The sequence below is a fragment of the Schistocerca nitens genome, chromosome 6, assembly GCF_023898315.1.
Source record: "Schistocerca nitens isolate TAMUIC-IGC-003100 chromosome 6, iqSchNite1.1, whole genome shotgun sequence".
Lineage (NCBI taxonomy): Eukaryota > Metazoa > Arthropoda > Insecta > Orthoptera > Acrididae > Schistocerca > Schistocerca nitens.
The window spans coordinates 689,298,434-689,324,636 of record NC_064619.1 but is presented as its reverse complement, the minus strand read 5'-3'; the positions used below and the strand labels follow the sequence as shown (position 1 = coordinate 689,324,636).

At 37.9% G+C, this 26,203-nt stretch overlaps 1 protein-coding gene across 1 annotated transcript in view; it reads right to left on the bottom strand.

The window, feature by feature from the left end:
* Positions 1-12,418: 12,418 nt before the first annotated feature.
* Positions 12,419-26,203, bottom strand: part of LOC126262950 (mitochondrial potassium channel ATP-binding subunit-like) — a 119,842-nt gene continuing 106,057 nt past the window's right edge. The window contains exons 11-14 of the mRNA XM_049959891.1: positions 20,671-20,845; positions 20,063-20,241; positions 14,420-14,567; positions 12,419-12,612 (exon numbers count right to left, since the gene is read on the bottom strand). Of these exons, the coding sequence (XP_049815848.1) occupies positions 12,517-12,612; positions 14,420-14,567; positions 20,063-20,241; positions 20,671-20,845 (598 nt within the window). The 3' untranslated portion in view covers positions 12,419-12,516. The remainder of the gene's footprint in view (positions 12,613-14,419; positions 14,568-20,062; positions 20,242-20,670; positions 20,846-26,203) is intronic.

Below are 26,203 nucleotides of genomic sequence, written 5' to 3'. Positions count from 1 at the left end.
AATGCAGACATCCACCTCACAGACAGAATTTTCTATGGGCGCACAAAATAAAAACTCACTGATAAAATACAAAAATGTGAACTTGGTTCTTTTTCATCAAAATGTGCAATCATTGATTAGTAAAATAAGCGAAATCCTCTTAGAAAACGAATTAAAAAGTACCTCATTATTAAGTCTCACAGAACATTGGCTTGATGAGAAGAAGTTACTTATTGTATCCCTACCTATCTTTGTGCTAGTTGTTATTTCTGTAGGAAAATTCTTAAACATGGTGGCAGTTGTGTATCTGTACGAAATAATATAAACTTTATAAATATAAAATTTCCTGTTGAAATAATGAAGGGAAAAGATGTAGTGCTGTGAGGAGTTGAGATAATGGACACTAAACTAGCCATTATTTGTTCATAGAGAGCTCCATGGTTCATGGTGTGGGTTCCTGTTATGTCCTAGTTCATGAACCATGGGCAACGTATGAGTGGCCAAGAAAGTGGTTCTGACAGTCGGGATACCAGTTACTTTGGAATAAGGCACCTTTGTGCTCAGACGGCAAAGACTACCAAATCCACCAGTTAGTCCCTCAACTGTTAGGGGTAAAACTCAATGGGACCTGGGGCAAGTAAGGCCAGCAACCTGCTTCCCTGGTACTTTAAATATGATGCTGGCAACAATCAGAGCAAAATGCCTCGGACCTTTGGAGGTGACGGAGTCCCACCTCTAATTGACAAACCAGGGACTCCTAAGATACGACTCAGCAAACAAATGGTAACGAGATGGGGAGCTATTAATATCAATGGGGGCTACTCTTGGAAGAAGGTAGAGCTGGTAGAGGCTGCAAGTAAGATGGGGTTGGACGTTTTAGCTGTTAGTGACATTTGGGTAAGGGGTGAGAAAGAAGAGGAAGTGGGAGAATACACGGTCTACCTATCAGGAGTCAAAGCAGGAATAGCACAATGGGGTGTAGGGCTTTACATCAGGAAAGAAATGGAACCCAGCGTAGTTGCAATAAGGTATGTACACGAACGACTGATGTGGATAGATTTGACAGTGTCTAGCAAGAAAATTAGGATTGTGTCAGTATATTCACATTGTGAAGGGACAGATCAAGATAAGATGGATAGTTTTTATGACGCATTCAGTGATGTCGTTGTTAGGGTAAAGGACAAGGGTGCTCATGGGTGATTTTAATGCCAAGATTGGAAATCGAACAGAAGGGTATGAAAAGGTTATGGGTAAATTTGGAGAGGATATGGAGGCTAACAGGAAGGGGAAACAACTCTTGGATTTCTGTGCCAATATGGGCTTAGTAATCACAAACTCCTTTTTTAAACATTAGAACATTCACCGGTATACTTGGGAAGGCAGGGGAACCAGATCTGTCATTGACATAAACAGATCAGGAATTCAGGAAGGCTGTGAGGGACACACGTGTATTCAGGGGATTCTTTGATGACACTGATCACTGTTTAATCTGCAGTGAAATTGGTATTGTGAGGTCGAAATTGCAGGAGGTAAGGTCCATATGTAGGAGGATAAGAGTGGAAAAACTTCAGGATAAGGAAATCAGGCACAAGTACATAACAGTGATCTCAGAAAGGTACCAGTTACTTGAATGTAGTCAATTACAGTCATTGGAAAAGGAATGGACAAGGTACAGGGAAACAGTACTAGAAGTGGCTAAAGAATGTTTTGGAACAGTAGTGTGTAAAAGTAGGATGAAGCAAACAGCTTGGTGGAATGACACAGTCAAGGCAGCCTGTAAAAGGAAAAAGAAGGCGTATCAAAAATGGCTACATACTACAACTCAGGTAGAGAGAGAACGTTATGTTGAAGAAAGAAACAAAGCCAAACAGATAATTGCAGCATCCAAGAAGAAATCTTGGGAAGACTTTGGAAACACGTTGGAGACTTTGGGTCAAGCAGCTGGAAAACCATTCTGGAGTGTAATTAGCAGTCTTCGAAAGGGAGGTAAGAAGGAAATGACAAGTATTTGGACAGGTCAGGAAAACTGCTGGTGAATCCTGTTGATGCCTTTGGCAGATGGAGGGAATATTTTGAAGAGTTGCTCAATGTAGATGAAAATACAATCAGTAATGTTTCAGATTTCGATGTACAATGAGATAGGAATGATGATGGAAATAGGATCACATTTGAGGAAGTGGAGAAAATGGTCAATAGATTGCAGTGCAATAAAGCGGCTGGGGTGGATGAAATGAAGTCAGAACTCTTCAAATACAGCAGAATGTCAGGTCTTAAATGGCTACACAGGATAATTAAAATGGCACGGGAGTCGGGACAGGTTCCATCAGACTGGATGAAAGCAGTAATCACACCAATCTTTAAACATGGAAACAGAAAAGATTGTAACAACTACAGAGGTATCTCTTTAATCAGCATTGTGGGTATTGTTGAAAGGAAAGTGCGAGTATTAGTTGAGGACAAATTGGATGAAAATCAGTGTAGGTTTAGGCCTCTTAGAGGTTGTCAGGACCAGATCTTTAGCTTACGGCAAATAGTGGATAAGTGTTATGAGTGGAAGAGGGAATTGTATCTATGCTTTATAGACCTAGAAAAGGCATATGACCGGGTTCCTAGGAGGAAGTTATTGTCTGTTCTACGAGATTATAGAATAGGAGGCAAACTTAAAGGTCTTTACATAGATAGCCAGGCAGCAGTTAGAGTTGACGGTAAATTGAGTTCATGGCTCAGAGTAGTTTCAGGGGTAAGACAAGGCTGCAACCTGTCTCCACTGTTGTTCATATTATTTATGGATCATAAACAAAAGACTTGCTGGGTGAGATTAAGATATGTGAACACAAAATAAGCAGTCTCGCATATACGGATGACTTAGTTGTGATGGCAGATTCGATTGAAAGTTTGCAAAGTAATATTTCAGAGCTAGATCAGAAATGTAAGGACTGTGATATGAAGATTAGCATCTCCAAAACGAAAGTAATGTCAGATTGAGTGCCAAATAGGGGGAGCAAAGTTAGAACAGATGGACGGTTTCAAGCACTTAGGATGCATATTCTCACAGGATGGCAACATAGTGAAAGAAGTGGAAGCGAGGTGTAGCAAAGCTAATGCAGTGAGCGCTCAGCTACGATCTACTCTCTTCTGCATGAAGGAAGCCAGTACCAAGACTAAGTTATCTGTGCACCATTCAATCTTTCGTTATCTGTGCACCGTTCTATCTTTCGACCAACTTTGTTGTATGGGTGCGAAAGCTGGGTGGATTCAGGTTACCTTATCAATAAGGTTGAGGTTATGGATATGAAAGTAGCTAGGATGATTGCAGGTACTAGTAGATGGGAACAATGGTAGGAGGGTGTCCACAATGAGAAAATCAAAGAAAAACTGGGAATGAACTCTATAGATGTAGCAGTCAGGGCAAATAGGCTTAGATGGTGGGATCATGTCACTTGCATGGGAGAAGCAAGGTTACCCAAGAGACTCATGGGTTCAGCAGTAGAGGGTAGGAGGAGTCGGGTAGACCAAGGAGAAGGTACCTGGATTCGGTTAAGAATGATTTTGAAGTAATAGGCTTAACATCAGAAGAGGCACCAATGTTAGCACTGAATAGGGGATCATGGAGGAAATTTTTTAAGGGGGACTGTGCTCCAGACTGAATGCTGAAAGGCATAATCAGTCTTAAATGATGATGATGATGATGATGATGATGATGATGATGAGAGAGCTCCAACTGATGACATAAATACTTTCCTAAAAAGTTTGGAATATTCACTTAAGAGGCTAACACAAAGAAACAGAATAGTTATTCCACATGATAATTTTAATATTGACTTTGCAAAGGACAACAAACAAAAAAATTAATTACTGAATCTCTTGCAAATCTACCATAGAAACAGCAACTCGTATCACAAAGACTTCATCTACCACCATTGATCACGTATTATTTGTAAACGTAGACATGAACTATAAAACAGAAACACTAAACATGGGCTTTGGGGATCACACAGCTCAAAAACTCTCTCTGAGTATGGAAAATGAGTCACAATTTAAACACTGCCTAACAACCACCAGTAGAAACTACAGTGACGAAAACGTAAATCACTTTCTCCATTACTTGAGCAAAGAAAACTGGAAAGAGGTTTATAACTGCAAACACACCAATGGAAAATTTAATAACTTATTAACAATTTTTCCTACTATTTTGAATTGTGGTTCCCTACAACACAGAGGAAAATATACACCAGGAAAACAAAAAATAAATGGATCAGTTCTGTGATTCTGGTAGCCTCAAACAAAAAAAGATTACTACACAGATTGTCTAAACAACTCATGTCATCAGAATTTGGTACTTATTACAAAACCTATAAAAAGATCTTCAAAAATGTTGTCAAACAAGCAACAATAATAACAAAGGGCACATACATAACAAATTCCACCAATAAGATGAAAGCCATATGGAATATTGTAAGGAAGGAAACTGCAACAGAGCAGACAGATTTCCATAATATTAACAGCCTAGTGGAGAAGCCAGCTGTGATAACTGAGCATACAAAAATGGCAAATGAATTTAATTCCTACTTTACACAGATAGCTGAACGTCTTATAAATCAAAATTTACAGTGTTCTCCCAGAAATCAATCCAGAATGAGATGTACTATAAATAATAAATCTATTTTTCTATACCCCACCAATGAAAAGGAAATACTTGCTATAATCAAAGAACTGAAGCCCAAATTCTCTGTAGGTACTGACTATATCGGTGACTACACCTTGAAGAAATGTGCTCCCCTCATCCCCTTGCCGATATCTGTAACTGTTTACTATCAAAAGGGGTGTTCCCAAAATAATTGAAGATAGCAAAAGTAAAACCCCCTATTCAAGAAGGGGATAAAAACGGAAGTGTCAAAAACACCAGTCGTGTGTGTGTGTGTGTGTGTGTGTGTGTGTGTGTGTGTGGTCTATTGTTGACAAAGGCCTTAATGGGCGAAAGCTTTATTTGTTATTTATGACAGTCTTTTTGTTGTGCCTATCTGTGACTCAGCATCTCCGCTCCATAGGTGAGTAGCAATTTTTCATAATACTGTTATATTCCATCCTGAATTTTCTATTGTTTGATTTGAGAATTGTAAGAGACACAGAAAATGCTGCCTCAATAAGATCATGCAAGCCCTTATTTAAGAAACTTCATGTCCTTCCACTAACATGTCTCTATATTTTAGAAGTAATAATATTTGTTAAGAAAATAGTAACAATCTTTTATCAACTAAACCAGGGTATACATCTGTACAACACAAGGAGAAAGCAGTATATACATGTTCAACATGCATACACAGCACTAAAACAGAATGGACCACTGCAAACATAAAACAGACTATACAATAAGCTACCTAATAATATTAAAACAATAGACATTTCAAAATTTAAAACTGCTGTCCATAAATATTTATTGCAAATGTGTTGTTATAGTATAGAAAATATCTTGAAAGATAAAAATTTATTGCCAAATATTAAAAAAAAGAATGAATGAAATGTTAATCAAAAGTTTTATGTAAAAAAACTGATTGAAGTACTTCTGTTAAACATCAGGTATGAAAACTGAATTTTCAGTTGTGGTAATTTTAAGTCTAAATCAATATAAATATTCTTGTACAATTTAAAAATGTGTATTGTGAATCACAGTGGCTTGTCCAGTATCATAGTACCTTCTACAACAAATGATTAAAAGGGCCAATAAAAAATAAAATTAAATGAAAAAATGAAATAAAAATTTCCAAAAAATGTGTTAACACTAAAATGGAATGCAGATATTAGTTGCTAATAAAACTGCACACATGAAGATAATCTACGTAAATACCCACACGCCGGATTGCACTGTTACTTGGAAAATAATTGTTAGTCCTCCTGTATGATTGTTGTGGCTTTCTTCTTGGGAAGTCAGTTCCCCCATCAACAGAAGTGCTCACTCTTCAAGTATACACACATAATAATTGACTACACCCACCCCAGCATTTCCAGTCCAATTCTCTTATGTGGGTAGGCAAAAATTTCACTGGGCTCATGTGTAAATAGTGAAGGGACTTTCAGTTTATTACGTGAGTACTTATTTGCCATAATTAAGAGAGAGAGTGGCTGAGAAGTGTTTAATCTGTTAGTGTGACATTTTCAGTGGCTGCTGCAATGTTGATGAGACTGGAATACATGGATTGGTAAATACCAATTATTTGAGAAAAGATGGGAAAGTTGATAGTTTCAGAGAAAAAACACAGTGTTGTTCATGCATCTTGCAGAAAAGAGTACTCCAGAGCTAAGTCAATTAAAAGATTTATAGAAGAGGTTGTTTCAGAAGAATAGCCTTCAAACATTAGTTGGAGTCAAACATCTGTGTTCAGCTGAAGAAAAATTTGATTTTAAAACTAGCTGTCTGTTTTTTGCGAAGGCTGTTGATGATGAATTTTTTGATAAACAGAAGAAAAAAATAAAAAATGGTGGCAAGAGGTTTACAGTGTTTGCTTCTTCAGTTACGAGAAAACAATTACAGTTCGTGCAGAGGTGAGGAAGAATTAATGTGGACACAGCACCCGAAGGCATATCTGCTCTATTGGGGATCTACACACTGGAGATGCAAGGTATCATGAAGACTGCTACAAAATGTTCTTTATAGGCTCAGCACCTAGTTGGTTGGTTGGTTTGGGGAAGGAGACCAGACAGCGTGGTCATCGGTCTCATCGGATTAGGGAAGGATTGGGAAGGAAGGCGGCCGTGCCCTTTCAGAGGAACCATCCCGGCATTTGCCTGGAGTGATTTAGGGAAATCACGGAAAACCTAAATCAGGACGGCTGGACGCGGGATTGAACCGTCGTCCTCCCGAATGCGAGTCCAGTGTCTAACCACTGCGCCACCCCGCTCAGTCTCAGCACCTAGATATAGGAAAAGTGGACGCCCTGAAGACGAAGGAATTAATGTGTTAATGGAGGAAATATTCAGTAACATAGAAGGAAATGATAACTGACAGTTCACCTTAGCCTTTAGACGAGTTTCTGGAGCAAGTTTCGGAACATTACCTCATATAAACACAGTCAAGAGCATAGTGAGAGAAAAGTATGGGTACTGCATTGTTTTTCAGCATGATCCACACCAGAAAAAATGGTGTGTGCTTCAGTAGTTCAGGTGAAAAGATTCTGAATGACACTTGGTACTCTTCAAAGTGCAAAGTCAAACAAGCAGAATGGGAAAGAATTGTGAAAGCAGCTGCAACTATAAACTAGAAAGATAATGAGCCAATGGCACCTTGTGACAAATTCTGTAGCGGGGCTGAGAAAATGGTACCTCATACACTCCATGTCTTCATGGACTGCATTTCAGCGAAGAAAAGGGCAAAACAGAAAATTGAAAAGAAGCTGACCTCTATATCCCATTCCCTCATTGCTGCCATTTGCCCTTGATCATTCATATCATCTATACTACACGCTGTTGATCTTAATTCACAGGAATTTTGGCTCAAAAACATTGATTAATCTACTTGCTGGTTTGGAATTCACTGGAATGTATTATGAAGCACAACAGCTGGAGCTATCAACTGCATACCGCACTGAAATGCCTGCACCAAGTGGAACATGTTGTCAACACGCAGTGTATTCGACAATGTTCATTTCAGCATCTGCACTTTTCACAGCATGGGGGAAAATCGCACCAGCCTCAGTTCTTCCACCATGTAGAGAGATCCAGAAGCTTCAATCGGCTCCCTCTGCCACAGAAGTAGGCCACCTGTGTGTGTTATGGAATTTCAGGTACTTAGACATAAGACAAACAATGCATTACGGAAGATTGCTGTCTTTCATTTGAACATGATGAGTCCCATTTCATCTCACATATTAACCCACCAAGCCAGATGTGCTGTGGATGTGGAGTAAGTGCCTCCATTCCATGCAGTCCACTCCACAAGTGCCAGCAGTTCCTTAATGGAAGGTTGCACAGGATTGTGACAAAACGTTTCTGGATATTTACCAAGCACCTGAATATCAACAACACCTGAATAAACTCCAGTATGCTGCATTCGTTAAAAGCATCAAACAAAGCCAAATCCAGACCTCGCCTCATTGCCACCAACCACAGGAGCTGTGCACCACCACTCTTTTAAAATTTATTTACAGTTATATTAATTTCATTAATTTTCTGTTTTTATGTAATGCTTTTTACAACTCCATTTCTTGCTTTTTACAGATGTGTGGTTACTTATTTACAGATACAACTATGGCTCAATAACACCCTACTGCAGAGTGGGTAGGGATGGAACCAAGGAGAGTATGGATTGCTCCTATGCAAAGACAAGCAAAGACCCAGTAGCATCTGAAGCTGTACTGAACAACATCTTTTGCTGATATTCCACTGGGTATGGGGGATGATATGGATGCCGAAAAGCCAGCATTACATATTCCATTGTATGTGTATGAATGGAGCACCATTACTTAATCTGCAAAATGAGATGGTGATAGTGATACAATTGTTGATTTTTGAAATGTACCGATTCAAGATAAGATGTTATTTTAAAACAACTAATGCAGATTTTCCATTATTTCTGAAGTTTAACCGGTTTAAATATTAATTTTTTACAATTACAACACTATTTTTAATAATCTGTGATTTTTTCATTGCCGAAATTATTAGTTCTAGAGAGAAAATGAATAGCATCTACTTTTGCAGGAAATTTAATGTAGTTTAATTTTGTATTGGGAAACATTTTCGTTAGAAGCTGCACTTTTTGAAGTTATTCCAGAAAAATGTAAAAAGTTACCTTCAAAGGTCTCCCACCCCAGTGTTCACACCCCACAGGTGAAGATTTTCACTATATTGTTCATGACAGTCTCCCCTACTACTGTACTGTAATTTGTGACTAAGCAAATTTTTCCCCCTAATGGTCTACTCAACATTCTCTGCCAGTTTCTGGAATGATGAAAATATTCTCTCAGTGCCCAGATGACAGGCATCACTTATTCCAATGTGTGCCACAATATACAATTGGCTGCACCCTGTTCCCACAATGGTTGCTGGAATAGCTATTCAACACGTTGAATGTCATTTCCAGGCATATACAGGGTGTCCCATTTATCTTAACCACCCTAAATAACTGTTTGTCCAGATGCTAATTACAAAATGTTTCAAGCTCAAGCAAATGTTCTTTAGCTGTCAGGGGGACATCAATCAGCCCGATTGCCTTCATTGTAGCTTTGTTTTTTACAAAGATATGAACAGTGGTATGACTAAGTGGCACCCTGTATTTTTTATTTGGTAATTCATTTCCCCTTGTAAGGACATATTCAAAAATGTATCACAGTATCCATTCACTGAAACACAATGTTATTAATTACATAACACAACATTGACTTTGAGCTCTGGATGACAAACTCATCCACATGCTAGAGTTGTCAGAAAACAAATGAAAACCAAGTGAAACATAACAGAAAATTGACATTGACTCTCCTGTACCATTGCCCAGGAGTACAACATTCAAATCCATAGGTGCAACTACACTTCCTCTTCATTTTTATTACTTTATTTTTATGCTTTCTTAGGATAGTAACACTACAGCTATTACATGTGTAAGATTTTTTTTATTGGTTTGCAGTTGGTAAACATGGTGAACATGTCAAAGCTGTAAAAAAACAATGTGATTGCAAAGACTTACTTTCGTTATTTATTCCGGAACTGACATGCGATGGTATAAAAGATGACTGACAAGTGGGTAAAGAAGAGGTTTTCAGCTTATGACCTCCTTGTGCAGTTCCCTGCCATTTGAGAAAAATGTAATGCAACGAAGTGCAAATATTTGCTTCTTAGTATCACTTTTCCCACTAAGCAGGTCATAGGGTTATTGGAGGAAGTGCGGTGAATTAAAAATTCCTCCAAGAGACTAATCTTTCTCTTGTTTACTCTACATAAAATGTAACTTGTAAAGTGACTCAAACAAAATGTCTGCAAATATTCTTTCAACTATCTGTAAATGTGTCTGCTTGTTTAACTAATGGACTGTGCAAGACAGTGAGATGTTACTACATTTGTGCCACCATTCTCTATTTTATTCTATCACTCACACACACACACACACACACACACACACACACACACACACACACACCTGAAATACTTAGGAAGATCTAGGGACACTCTGCAAAATGCATTTGTCTTTCAGCTTCTAGATTTTTTAATCTTTTATACCATTGTCCCAATGCCATAAATCTGGATCTAAAAATGTAGATATTGGTGACTCAGTGCTTGATTTGTGACAGTACGTGCTGGTATGACGTTTACCTGTGAAGGTCACAGCACCAGAACTTTTTTTATTTTGTTACAATCAAGCATTCGGAAGTAAATATTGAACAAACTACACACCAAATGGAAGCATGGATTATGAACATGCTTCACACAGTATCCAATGATTAGCTGTAGAGACAAATGATTCCACTTTCACTGGCACTGAAAGAGAGAGTCACAGAGTCCATTAAACTGATGTACGAAGATTATAGGGGAGTTTTTTTTACAATACATCTCCAACAGAGGCAGCTCAGTTCTGGGCAGAAAAGAATGTGTAATATAAATGGTACAAAAGGCATGAAGTTAAGTAATCTGAATGCCTCCATACCTAAACCAAGGTAAAAGTAGACTGTTGTTTTGTAAATGGGTTCTAAAACAGTGTAGTTTTTAATTAAATATATTTAGGACAGTGATCCCACAAAGTGTGATTTTCGCAATCTAGGTGTTTTTGGTTACATAAAAATTGAAAAACATTTGTTACCATAGCCTAGGAAATTGGCCTCTGATACTTGGCTACCCTTTTTTTTCTTTTCTTTTCCTCACAGTAAGACCTTTGGAGGAAAGTTATTTAGTGTGCCTCTAACACACTGTCTGAATCAGTGCATCTGCTCTAGTTTGTTTTAACACTTAGATTCCCAATCAACTTTCAACAGTTTCCTTTTCTTCACCTCCTCCAACTTTTTAATTTTCTCTTATACAGGTATGGTAATGAATTATAAATGTTGATAAACTGTGTGGTGAGTTTCTTAGGCTAACAATGTACAGATGACATGTTTAAACATATGTTACAACACTAGAGTGATAATATCAGTTCAAATGAATGAGCACATTCCCAAGCTTCACAGTGCAAACTGAGTTTGAACGAGTAACATCTTCAACTTATTATCATTCATGCAAGTCCAACTTACTGGTATATACAGCTATGGTGTTCACGGCCACCGACAAAAGTTTGCTGCTGCAATGTGGTTTGCATAGTGGAATGTTTAGTAAAGCTTGCACATGTGGACAGGTTTATGCACTACTTCTGCTAGTTTTCAGTTTGGTGCAGGGTTTGAGTGTAGTTTACATATCAATTTGGCTCTTCTGCTTGTTATTAATTTATATTGGGTTCTCACTATGTGGTAACATATTCTGTAACATTTTCCTAAACGGAACATGTATATCACAGTTGATAAGATGTTTTGTGAATCATGATACCAAAATATGCTGAGTTCCTGTGAGTGAAAAATGAGCAGTTACTTAAGTTAAGAAAATTTATGATGGGTTTGTCTTTAAGTTCACATGTAAATTTTATATTTCTTTGTAATGTGTTGTTTGCTGTCATGAAAGAGGAACAAACTTCTACTCAACAGATGGTAACAGACAGACAAAGATGATACTGAATGAATTTTCATTCTGAAGTGGAGTGTATGCTGATTTGAAACTCCCTGCAGATTAAAACTGAATTTTTTATTTTCGTAGCCAAGTGCTCTACTGATACAGCTATCAAAGCATGATACACAAACCTGTCTCACAGCTTTACATCTGCTGGCAACTCTTGTATCTGCCAAACTTCACCTGAGACTGCTAGTTCCACAACATATGCAGAACTGTGAAGTTTGTAAATTAGGAGAGATACTGGAGGGTGTAAAGCTGTACAGTCTGGTCGTGAGTCATATTTAGATAGGTGAGTTGGTACAGCACTTGCCTGTGAAAGGGAGAGGTCACTGGCTCAAGTCCCCGTCTGGCACACAGTTTTATTCCACCAGGGTGTTTCAAAGTTGATGCGTCTAGCTGTTATATCACAGGGCCCTTCATATTACAAAACAGCAAACTGTCTGTAAAAATTAGACTAGGAATTAGGTATGGAAGTCACACTGTGACCTTATGTCACAAGATCTGCAGCAACAGCAGAAGATTGAGAACAACATACTCTGATTAGTCAGATTTTCTCTATTTTGGAAGATTGTGGAACACTTGGTTGTGCACTTTTTACTCTTGTATACCTACAACCACCAGCTGTAAATGAGACTTTTTTAATCTCTTGTTACTGTAGTTTCCATTTGAAGATTAATTTTCTTACAGCTTATCTATACATATCAAATCATTATGTTAAGACGAAATACATATGAGTGGTTGTCTTTCTCATTAAAAAATCCGCTTGCACAATAAATATATATTTCTTTATTTGCTGTAAATATAAAGGTCATGGGCATAATTTGTACTTCATTTGGTACAGAACAATCCGTATAAAAGAGGCTACGCTGTACCTCTTGTCTGCTCAGCCTTTTGTTGTTCTTTTATCAGATTCCAGTAGAAGCCCCTCTTTTTCACCAGAGAACTGTGAGTACCAGTCTGAAAAAAACAAAAAATAAATAAATAAATAAATAAATATAAAAAATGGAAAGTTTCCATCTATATTAAATTACCACAGTACAGACCGAACACATGGATCTTGACAATGAGATCTGGTATGCAAGTATTTCTTAACTAACAGCAAACAGAGAACACTACAGATTTCTGTACTCTTACCTTTCCAAGTCTGTCAATTTACAAAAGCATCAGTGAAATATCCATCCTCATCCTCATCCCCCCCCTCCCCCCCCAGTCATATATATGACATTTCAGGTTTAGCAGAGTCACCACACAGAACATTTCAAATAAGTGTTGCTTTTGTCTGAATATTATGTGACAATTTGAAGATACATAATGATTTTTCTCTGGTAATCCCTGTCTGACAAATTCTTCAGATTATCTAAGGTAAAACTATTAACAACAATATGGAAAGGATAGATTGCTACTAACCATCGAGAGGTGGTGTTCATAGACATGCACAATACAACAGACATTTAAAATATTAAAGCTCTTCTGTGGCCACTGTTTTGATGATAAAATCTTCTGAGACATTAGCCTGTTTCATATTCTTCTTCAAACATCCCTAGGCTGTGGCTAAGCCATGTCTACGCAATATCCTTTCTTTCAGGAGTGCTAGTTCTGCAAGGTTCACAGGAGAACTTCTGTTAAGTTCGGGAGGTAGGAGACGAGGTACTGGCAGAAGTACAGCTGTGAGGACTGGGCGTGAGTCGTGCTTGGGTAGCTCAGTTAGTAGAGCACTTGCCCGCGAAAGGCAAAGGTCCTGAGTTCGGGTCTCAGTCTGGCACACAGTTTTAATCTGCCAGGAAGTTTCATATCAGCGCACACTCCGCTGCAGAGTGAAAATCTCATTCCAGATACAGATACATGTTTGTTACTACATTAACTGGCCATATAGGCAGAATCCTTCAGAAGAATAGTATAAGGGCAGCATTGTCAAGTCAATACAAAATAAGACTTCTTATGACCTACAACAGACATGTCTGACCACCACCTCACTGCACGAATCCATGAAGTGACACAGTCATGGCAAAGTATATATCGGCAAAATTGGAAGGACAATAAAAGAACAAGTTAAAGAATAGGAACATCATTCATATTTAAGACAAAATGTAAAATCAGTGGTAGTGGAGCACCAAGAGTAATGTGATCAGGTTGTCGATTTTCAGAACATATGCGTGCTAGGCAGAGAAAGTAACACTTGTACAAGGAACGTCCATGAAACAGTCAGAATATCTGGGAATGAGTACAATTTCAACAAAGATGACAACTACAGGCTTCCGTCTTCGTTGGTGTCTGCTATCACTGAAATAACACCCAGCCAAGGCAAATGAGGAACAATAACAGCTACCAGAAAACAGCCATCGCGGCATAACAATGATATTTTTGATCCCCCGTCTTTCAGCATCTGCTTTGAGTAGTTATCCAAAGACGAACTCTCGCCAATAGCAGACTGAAGATTTTTCCCAGTAACTCCATTTCTCCAAAAAAGTGGAAAATAGGCTTTAATAAGTAAATGCAACACTGTCTATCGACAGCATTCAGCTGTCTATGGACACCAGTGGCATGCTGAAGAGGACGCAGCAGAGGGGTCGAAGTGTCAATTCTTGAAGAATTTTTAAGAACATGACATGCCCTAATGATTCACAAGGTTTCATCATTAATTTAAATGATTTTTCATGATTCCTGCAGGATACAGTTTCTGTACTTTAATAAAGTTTCAAATCAGATTATGGAATCAAAAAAGCAACAGCAGGCAAGTTATATCAATCCACAAAATAAGACATACCTCTACAATGACACCATCATTCAGAACAACTATTACATCAGCATTCTGAACCGTGCTCAGCCTGTGAGCAATTATCAGCACAGTCCGACCTCGAGTCACGTTATCTAATGCTTTTTGGACAAGTTGCTCTGAACTTGCATCTAGAGCACTGAAAGAAAAAGATAGTTAATGTACAATTAAATGTGATAGGAAATAATATACCACATTCACATCAAGAATGAATACAATCCAACATAAATAAAGGCAAAGCAGAATATGTGGTTTCAGAAATTCACAGGTCCTATACTGTTATGATTTTAGCACAATTCAATAAGAATGACAAAATGTCTGCACCAAAGGATATGCAATTACATATGGATGCTACCGTTGTTATTGTTCAGCACTGACACACAGAAAGAATTTCCCCACCTAAGTTAAATTTGTGAAAATTTCTTCCAACCACATAGATGTGACACATAAAATAAGAAATCATTTCAGCAAACATTACCAGTAATCCTTGTTAAGGCAATGGCATAAACTGTTTGGTACAATATCAGTATATCCTCTATGAACTGCAGGATTTGTCTTCTAAACCAACATTTGGGTCACTGGCAGCTTTATCTGTAATGCTTTGCGGTATAATGAATTTCAATTAAGCTCTGTTGTAGGTTGAGGGCTGTGTTTCAGCACCTGTACTACGTTATATTAGAAATGTTTATAAGATCTGTTAAGATTGCAATTTTAATGATTCTCTGTGTGACTTGCATTAAGTCCCGTACCATCAAAAGTAAAACAGGTGTTTTTGTTCAGTAGTTCTGTTACGTCTTTCAGTTTAATAAAAACCATCTAATAGTTTTTAACTTTACGTATGTTATTTTATTGTAAGAAACTAAAATTACATCAGGTTATGGGCCCAGGTTTGTTCTAAGTAAACAGAATCTGCAAAAATGCCTGGCCCCAAGTGTACTCTCACGTAAAGTTAAGCCAAGATGGCAACTGAAGTGGAAAAATATCATATTCTTTCATTCGACAGAGTGAATTTCAACAACTGGAAATTCAGGATGGAAATTCTCCTTGAGGAACTGAACTATTACCATTTGTGCAAGCAAATTATCTCACGAAGGTGTAATTTGTCGATGGAGAGGAGAACACACAGCATGCCGCAAAGGAAACATGATTCGCTCAAATGGCTAAACAAGATCGTAAATTTAAGTCTCATCTTGTTCAATGCATTGCCAACAGTCACTTGGAATACGCGAAATAAGGTAACTTCTTTTGATTTATGGACCTATCTGTGCAATATGTTCGAGAGAAAAGGAAATGCTGGTCAACTTCTGTTGAGAAAACAATTATTTAACACAACAAATGATTTGCTAGTTAACCACTTTCTGAAGTTTGATAAACTGATTTGTGATTTACGCTCGACTAGAGCTTCAGTCGAAGAAACAGACAGTGTGCCATTTGCTTTTAACAATGCCTGTGGAATACTAACGTAGTGGTCACTGCAATCAAAACACTCAATGAGAGACTTGATGCTGAGCTTCATGAAAAATAGGCTACTGGACGGAGTTTCAAAGCGGAAGGGAGTCGTCGGGAAAAACAAAAATGATGAAACACCGCCTCCTACAGCTCTTCAGACTCAACGGTATCTAAAAAGGGGTTTGCCAGACACCAGTAAAACAAGAAGTCAACAAGGAACTTCTTTCAACTTTACTTGTCACCATTGTGGGAATCCTGGACACAAAAGGGCTAATTGTAGAGTTAAGATAGCAAACAAGAACTCAGGAATCAGCAACTCTGTGGTCGTAGCTAATGTCATAGAGGAAGATTGGTTTTGTTTTGCAGCATCAAATGAAGATCAGTCAACGAACAACATAAATTGGTTCTTGGACTCTGGAGCAATGGAACATCTGATTAACAGTAAGATACCTCTCACTAATTTAAGGAAAATGGAACTGCCAATTAAAGTCAGAGTAGCTAAGTCAGGCATTTTTCTTGAGGCTAAAGTAAAAGGAGAAATTAAAGTCACTAGTGTGGTAAAAGGAAAGAAAATTGAGATAACAATTAAAGACGTTTTGTCTGTGCCAGATCTTAATTTGATGTCAGTTAAAAAACTGGAAATGAATGGTTTTAGTATCACATTTGAAAAGGCTCAAGGTTTAATTTAAAAAGGAAAAGAAACTGTTGCCATTGCAAATACGAATGAATCTCAGTTATCTGTTCTAAATTTTTTGCAATGAAAAGCCTTGTCAGCTGCTTCAACTGCAACTTATGCGAAACTGTGGCATAGCAGATTAGGCCATTTGAGTTATGATAACATTAAACGCCTCCAGCCACAAGTTGACGGTATGGAACTGGACACTTCAACAATCCCCACGGAACAATGTTCAAATTGTGTCGAAGAAAAACAGAAACAATCACAGCTGCCATACAATCACAATAGGAAACGTGCCACCAGATCTCTTCAGGTGATCCACAGTCATCTGTGTGGGCCAATTGCACCGGAATCATTAAACGGAAAGAAGTATGTGCTCACGTTTGTTGACGACTTTACACATTTCACAGTGGCCTATGCATTGGAATCGAAGTCAGGTAACTCGCTGTCTGAAGATGTTTCACACCAAGGCTACAGCTCATTTCAGCTTGAAGATTAGCAGATTACGCTGTGACAGTGGTCGTGAATATATGAAAAATGAACTGAAACAGTTTTCTGAAGAACAAGGAATACAGTTTGAGTTTACAATCAGATATACTCCTCAGAAAAATGGTGTTTCAGAGCGAATAAACAGAACTATTATTGAGAAAGCTCGTTGTATGGTACTTCAGTGTAAATTAGATAAAATGTTCTGGTCAGAAGCTGTTCATATTGCCATGTACCTGCTTAACAGGCCTTGGAAGGAAAGGTGCCTGCAGCTTTGTGGTAATTTGAGTAATCTGAGAGTGTTCGGATGTATTGCTTATCTACTGGTACCAAAGGAATTGAGAACAGGGAAATTTGAACGCAAGTGCTTAAAATGCTTTTTCACTGGTTACTGTCCTAATAAATACAGACTTTGGTGTCCACAGAGGGATGAAAAATAGTCACAGGAAGGAACATTGTTTTCTACGAAGAAAGATTTGACTTTGAAAGTAAACCAGCTGAGGACTGGATCCCAGAATCTGTACCAGAATCATCTGAGAAGGATGATAATGAAGAAGACATTGTTGAAGAAAATGCCAAACCAAGTGATGGGTGTCATGAAATAATTCCCTTACCAGAACTGACCAGTGACAAGGAGGAAGCTGAAAATTTATCAGAAAAGAAAACTGTTCAATGTTCTACCAGGGAAAGGAACCCTCCTAAATATCTAAAAGACTATGCTGTTCTGGCACTCAATGCTGATTCATTTGTGGATGATGTACCAAAAAGTTACAAGGAAATTGCAAATCGTGAAGATAAGGAATACTTGTATAAAGCTGTACAGGATGAAACTGACTCTATAAAGGAAAACAAGACTTGGAGCTTTGTTAAATTGCCACCTGAAAGGAAGACTATTGGCAGTAAGTGAGTGTTCAAATTAAAAAAGGACAAGGATGGAAATATCATAAGACACAAGGCTAGACTTGTGAAAAGGATGTTCACAGAAAAGGGGATTTGACTACGATGAAACATATGCACCAGTGGCTCGACTTGCAACTGTTAGAATAATGCTAGTTATTGCAATCCAACTAGGACTAGTTCTGGAACAATTTGATGTCACCAACGCTTTTCTTCATGGATTACTCAAGGAGGAAATATACGTGACTATTCTTGAAGGAGTGGGTATTCCAGAAGAACTGAAAGACACAACTTGTTTGGTTTGCAGGTCACATAAATCTTTAAATGGCTTAAAGGAAGCATCACTAGCATGGAATCACTCTATTCATACCTTTCTTATGTCTATGTGATTCACTCTTTCAGAAGCAGATAAACGTCTTTACTATATGATTTTAAAGGAAGTTGTCCTTTATATTGTGCTCTATGTTGATGTCATTTTGATGGCAGGAAATAATAGAGAGGAAATGGACAGAGTGAAATTTAAGTTAAAGCAGAAGTTCAAAATAAAGGAACTGGGAGAACCACAATCATACTTGGGAATCAAGATTTCTATGAACAACGGAAAAATGTATCTAAGCCAAACATCATATTTAAATATTTTCCGACAATGATTGAACATGTGAGATTGTAGTCTGGTCAAGAAGCCTATGGAAGTTAAACTGGAAATCAAGGAAGGAAAAATGATCAATAAGTCCTGCAGAGAGTTGATTGGATGTTTGATGTGCGCTATGACAGCAACAAGACCTAATTTGTGTGCTGTGGTCAACTTCTTGAACAGATACCAAAACGATCCAATGGAACAACTCTGGAAAAGCTTAAAAATACTTTTGAGATGTATCAAAGGAACTGTCAATATGAGACTACATTATCAAAAGGGGAATGAAGAAGTTCTTCTGGTCTATGCTGATGCAAACTGGAATAGAAAAGACGACGCAAGATCTACCTCTGGTTATCTATTAAAATGTTTTGGAAGCACTGTCTGTTGGGCAACAAAGGAACAGACTAGTGTTGCTTTGTCTTCTACAGAGGCAGAATATGTAGCTCTGGCGACAGCTGCAGCTGAGTTACTCTGGGTGAAATATTTGCTGGACGATATTCAAATTCCACTCCATCTACCAATTCATATATTTGAGAATAATCAGTCCTGTATACGGTTACTGAAAACATGGGAACATAAACAGTTGAGACACGTCAATGTTAAATATAATTTTGTGCGTCAACTTCACCACCGCACGATCATCACGGCCGAGCTTGTACATTCGGAGGACCAGGTTGCAGATATTTTTACCAAAGGCTTACCAGCTCCTACATTCATTGCTTTGATGAGCTAGTTGGGTTTATTTTAATTTTTGTTAGTGTTAAATGTAAAATCGTTAAATTGAGGAGAGGTGTTAAGATTGCAATTTTAATGATTCTCTGTGTGATTTGGATTAAGTGCTGCACCATCAAAGACTAAAAAAAGACATTTTTGTTCAGTTGTTCTGTTACGCCTTTCAGTTAATAAAAACCATCTAATAGTTTTTAACTTTATGTGTGTTATTTTATCGAAAGAAACTAAAGTTACATCATGATCAGAGGGATGATACTTCTCCGTTTCACAGGCCTCTACCACAAATACAAAATGCTTCTTTAGCAAAATCACAACTGGAAAAGCTACAAGTAATTATATGAAAAATTTTGCCATTCTGTAACCTCTAGACTGGTTCTCACTTATTATCAGATTGGTGTTTCATATGCGGTCTGATCCACAGAAGGTCTTTAGAAACGCTGTATAGAGTTGACAAAGTGAAGATAGTCCGTCTTTAAGAGTCGTATCATGGGAAGAACCATTTTATCACACCATGAAGGACTCGTAACAGAAATTTTGTGTGCATCACCATCATGAAGCTGCAATGTGATTATAAATAGCTGCCTCATAGAAATTATGAATTTTGTGTGCTTTACTATGGGCTGCCTGTATTATGTGCAGTGTGGTAAGCGCAATTTTACTTTACGAACTATCTACTTTATGGTAAGCAGACTACATTATGTGCTCTACAGTAAACTACCTGTGTCAGTGGTTAAAAGCTCAGTGATGAACAGCATACCTTGTGGCCTCATCAAGAATCAGTATTGAAGGGTTCTTCAACAAAGCCCGTGCAATAGCTATTCTCTGTTTTTGACCACCCGATACTGTGACACCTCTTTCTCCAACTACAGTCGAATAGCCATTTGGGAAGGCAGTGATGAATTCATCGGCATTTGCCATCTTTGCTGCAGCAATTACCTGCAAAATGTAAAACGAATAAATAAGTATGTGGGAAGAAATATTAATTTACACTTCTAAAGCCCATGTAAGTATGCCATTTTCTTAATTATTGGTAGTGAGTATGACAGAGACAGTATAAGTCCTGTTATTTATGACATGCTTGTTGTTGATGTATGTTTAAACCCTAAGGTAGCTTTGTACCCAGTGGCATGCAAAATATGAAGTAATAAAGGGCAATGTGAGTATTTGGGTGTGTAAGTGTGCACACTTTCGCTAGAAAAAGGCCAAGCACTCAAAATCTAATGTAGATACTGTATTCTGTTGAAGAGTTTCTATGCACCACCCATCAGCCAACTATAAGTAATCTGTTCCTTTATAAGTAGTAAAGAAAGGTCCATAGTTAAATTATCGACTAGGTGAAGAAATCAGACTGTTTTTAAAAATAACCTCATGGTCTGTTGCATCAGGTCGTCCATATCGAATGTTCTCCATTACACTTGTTGCAAACAACACAGGCTCTTGGTTTATGAACCCTATAGCTTTACCACGCAGCCAAGAAGGATCCAGGTTGCGGATGTCTACACCATCAATTGAAATGCAACCTTTATTCACATCGTAAAACCTGGAAAATCAGATGTCAATTATTACAGCTGAATTTTTAAAACAAATTGCAGCAAAACTGACTTTGAGGACAAGGAAAAAAGAAAATGGAAAAACACACATGGCAGAGAAGAATGAGAGAATGGAACAAATACACTTATCTTCCCAAAAATTTATTACACAACATGAAGAGGAGTCAAAAGAAAAATGGTTGGCTCTGAGCACTATGCGACTTAACTTCTGAGGTCATCAGTCACCTAGAACTTAGAACTAATTAAACCTAACTAACCTAAGAACATCACACACATCCATGCCCGAGGCATGATTCGAACCTGCGATCATAGCGGTCGCTCGGCTCCAGACTGTAGCGCCTAGAACCGCACGGCCACTCCGGCCGGCGGAGTCAAAAGAAAAGGAGTCAAATGAAAATCTTAAAAATGTAATAATTACAGACCAGATTATATGCATTTGCATGTTGCATACACATTTGCATATTTGGCTCCTTTTTCAATGGTTATTGCATATTTTAACTAAAAACTAGTGAGAATGCATATTTTCGCACTATGTTTGTTATATTTTAAAAATTTAGACAGGCGGTCTCTAGCTCAATCTAGTTTTGATGTCTCACAGATTGACCGCAACCTAGAACTGTGTGCAGTCGCTAACCGACAGACCGCTGCCTAGCAAAATCATTACAGATGAGGAACAGGAACAGGCAGACAGAGTCAGTGTTCCTGCACACACACATCAGCAACAATTAAATTAAACTACGCAAGATTTTAGTTGCATGTTCATTGTTCCAGTTCAGCTTTCTATTTACTTGTACACTGCTGAACGTGTTTACAACGTTTCTTGTGTAAGGTGTTGTGTGCCTTGCCGCCCGAAAGAAGAACATCATTTTGTGGATAGTTGACCATCCTGGGACATTTATGTATGACACAATTGTTTTATATTGTTGAGTTTGCAAGAAAAAGTTTCAAACAGACCAGCATGTCAAGACAAGTCTTCATCTCACAGGAATGAAGAAGAAAGGACCACAACAACAACTTTCAACAACAGAAAGTTACAGTAGCAGGGATTTGTCCAAAGATAAACAAAAAAGTCAGTTTAACATTCATCTATGTGAAGCATTCATTGCAAGCAATATTCCTCTTCACAAACTTACAAACCCTATCCTCAAAGGCTTCCTGCACAAATACTCCTTAAATCAAAATATACCAGATGAATCAACATTGTGTAAAAATTACATATCGACAATTTATGTAAATGTTCTGGAAGAAATACGCAATGAACTCAAGGACAGCATTATCTGGATTTCAGTTGACGAAACTACAGAAACTTGTGGCTGTTATATCAAAAATTTAATTGTTGGTACTTTAAAATGCTGCTCGCTGCATGATCAAAGCAGGAAAAGTTCTCGAAGTATTTTATCCCGATTTGATTCATGTGACATGCTTTGCTCACGGAGTATTTCACCTTGCTGAAGAAGTACATTCCACATTTGTGAAATAAATAAACTGATTTCATCCACAAAGAAAGTGTTTCTAAAGGCCCCTGCTCACATCAAGACCTACAAAGAAATACTACCAAATGTGCCTTTACCTCCCAAGCCAGTGACAACTCGTTGGGGTAGGTGGGTCGAAGTGGTTGTGTTTTACAGTGAACATTTAGAGGCCATTAGAGGGGTGGTAAACAACTTCAATAGTGCAGAGGCTTTGGCAGCTTTCCAGTGCAAGCAAGCTTTTAATGATTCTGGTAAAAGACATTGCTGTGATTAGCACTCATTTTTCCCATATATCCAAAAGTATTAAAAAGCTTGTAACTCAGGGTTTGGTGTTGAATGAATCTATTCAGTTAATGAATAGAATTATTCTAGCAAACTTCTCATTGCCGGAGATATTCCCAAAAAAACTTAAACAAAAGTTTGAAAGTATTTTAAACAATAATCCAGGCTTTGAACCCTTGTGTGAAAATGATAGTTTTGTTAATGGGACAGGTGAACTTTTACCAGAAATAATAAGTGCCAACATAGCACCCAAATTCAAATACTGCCTGGTTACCTTGGCTGATGTAGAACGGTCCTGTACTGCTTTTAAAAATGTTTTGAGTGATCAAAGACTCAATCTTACTACCGAACATTTGGGAACAGTACTTGGTCATTTATGTTTACAATAGTAGAAAAATGTAAAATAAATTTTAAATGATGCATTGGTCCAATAGTAATAATTAAAAGTTAATGCTGTTCAAAAAAAAAATCATGATTGTAGGCTGTTTTTTAAATAAAATATTACGATTTTTTTTAGCATGCCCCGCTGCATGTGATATCTCTAAGTTGGTCCTGGACATATTGACTGTTTTGCTGCAATTCACTCGTACCACATCTGCTTGTTACCGACAACAAAAGCAAAGAATGAACAATTATTGAAACACTGTATGCGTCCCCATTTCGCAAATTTTTAGAAAATAATCCCAGAAAGGCCCCCTTCCTAACCTCTACCAGAAAGTATTTAGAAAATGGTATCAGTGTTCTAAATGTATTAATTTTTCATGTGGCTGGTGTTCTTCCTTGTAACTGATATGCACAGGTTTGACTTTGAGATATAATGCACACAGTAACTACCTTTTTTTTTTATTATTGTTTGGTCCTGCATACCTTGACCCACTTCATACATTTTTAAGCATTTTCATGGATATTTTCATGCATATTTTGAGGTTTTTTGTGATGCATATAATCCGGTCTCTACTAATAAGCACTTGATTTTCTGCTTGTATGTTGGCAGTACAGTTACCCTGTGTTTCAAAGAATTTTCAAAGTATGGTTTCATACTGCTGACAAGCAAAATGATAGTTTTGTTAATGTGACAGGTCACTGGAGTTTTGAAAGATACCTAGCAAATGGAAAAAAGTGCAGGTAATTCCCAAATTTTGAAGAAGGGTCTAAGAAAGATGCTCATAATTATAGGCCTACGTCACTGATGTTAATTTGTTGCAGAATTATGGAACATGTTTTATGCTCACATAGTATGACTTTTTGGAGAATGAAAAACGCCTGTACATAAAAATCAACATGGATTCCACAAACAGAGATGTTGCGAAACTCAGCTCACTCTGTTCCTCCACGAGACCCACAGCACTGTAGACATCAGTGCACAGGTTGATGGTTTGTTCCCTTAACTTCAGAAAGGCGTTTGACACTGTCCCGCACTACCATTTAATGAAAAGAATATTAGTTTACTGAGCATCAGACCAAATTTGTGACTGGGTTCAACACTTCCTGGCAGAGAGAACTCAACATGTTGCTCTTAACAGAACAAAATTGATAGATGTAAAAGTAGTTCCAGCAGTATCCAATTAAGTGTGCCAGGACCGTTACGTTACATAAATGACATCGCAGAAAATTTCAGAAGGTCCATAAGACTATTCGCAGATGGTGTAGGTGCCTACAATAAGGTGGCATCGCAAGAAGACTGTAGCAATTTGCAAAAGGACCTGCAAAGGATTGACGAATGGTGCAGGGACAGGCAGTTGAGCCCAAATGTAAATTAGTTTAACATGCTGTGCATATATAGGAGAAAAAAATCCACTACTGTACAACTTCACCATTGATGACAAATTGCTGGAAACAGTATGTACCATAAAATGTCTAGGAGTAACCCTTTGGAGAGACCTTAAGTGGAATGAGCACATAAAACAAATAGCAGGAAAAGCACATACTAGACAGATTCATAGGAATGATCTTTAGGAAATTTAACCATCTACAAAAAATTGGTTTACACAACACTTGTTCACATGATTCTTGAGTGTTGCCATCACTCTGGGTCCCTTACCAGGTGGGACTGATAGAAGAGATAGGCAAGATCCTAGTCAGCTAAAGAGCATTACAGAGATGCTCATCAAACTCCAGCAGTAGATACTACAAGAGAGGCGTTGTGCATAACAGTGAGTACACTGGGAAGAGTTAGGTAACATATTACTTCCTCCTACAAATATGTGAAATGACCACAACAAGAAAAGATGAGAAATTAGAGCTAATACAGAGCTTTAATGAAGTCATTCTTCCCACAAAACATTTGTGAATGGAACAGGAAAGGGAAGATCAGATAGTGGCAGTAGAAGAAGCACCCTCTACCACATACTGTCGGGTGACTTGTGGAGTATAGATGTAGATGAATATGTAGAAATACCAGTTTAAAAAAAAATAGTCCACTTGCAACATGAAATGTCTTACACTTTCTAATCAGTGATGGTAAAAAACCTATTGAAATCCATTAGTGAATGAAAGTCCAGTATATTGACGGATGTTTACCACTACAGCAAATGTATGTGTGGAGTAGGAATTTCAGAGAGAGGATGACTTGTGTGGCAGATGCTCCCCATCTATAGTCCATCTAAAATTAGTCCCGACTTTTGATGTTTGGCTCACCAGAGGAGACATGACGCCGTTGCCCAGGTAACACCAATGGCGAGCCAGTTTTCCCTACCATGCCGCCGGCAGTTCGGCTGGTAACACGGCACTGTTGCCATGCCACACATAAACAGTACCACACAGTGTCACACATTAGAGGCATCTATCTTCATTAGTTCTCGTTGTAAAGTGATATTTTCTGGTGTTGAAGTGTTCTACACCGTCAGGTACCACAAACAAGTGTTTCGTGTTGGTGGTTCATTAATAACAACAGTGGAACACATCTGAACAAGAGATTCACAATAAAAGTGGTCGTCCAAGAACATACACCAGTTGTGAACATAAAGTTCTGTTGAAAAATATTCCTCCAAATTCGACAATAGTAACAGACAATGCACAATGCCACTCTATTGTGATGGATAAAGCTCCGACAATGCAGTAGAGGAAAACGACTAGTTTTCTCTATGTACAAACAAATGGTTGATTGGGAAAAAGTTCAACCTAGCTTGTGTAAGGCGAAGTTAATGGAACTTGTAATACTGTACAAGCTAAAAACTCTACGCTACCAGGTCGTCAACAAAGCTAACGGTAAAGAGCACAGTGTAATCAGGCCTCCTCTGTATCACGCTCATTTAAATCCAACTGAGAATACATGGGCCTAGGTGAAAAATAATATAGCAAAACAATAAGAAATTTACTCTCAGTGCGATTGAAATACTGACAAAAGAAGTCACTGCAAATGTTTCATCAAAGGACCTGTCTCAAATTGTCAGCCCCAACATGAATGTAATTAAAAAGTCATGGATTCATGAAGGACGGTGTTGAGCTTTGTGTAATATGTTACTTCTCTTGTTGCTGTCTTATCATCGGCTTCTTTTGCCTAAACACAGCAGAGTTTATACAGGTATACATCTTACTAACATTCTAGTACAGTTGAAATTGTGGAAGAATCCTAAATCAGTGTATTATTAAACT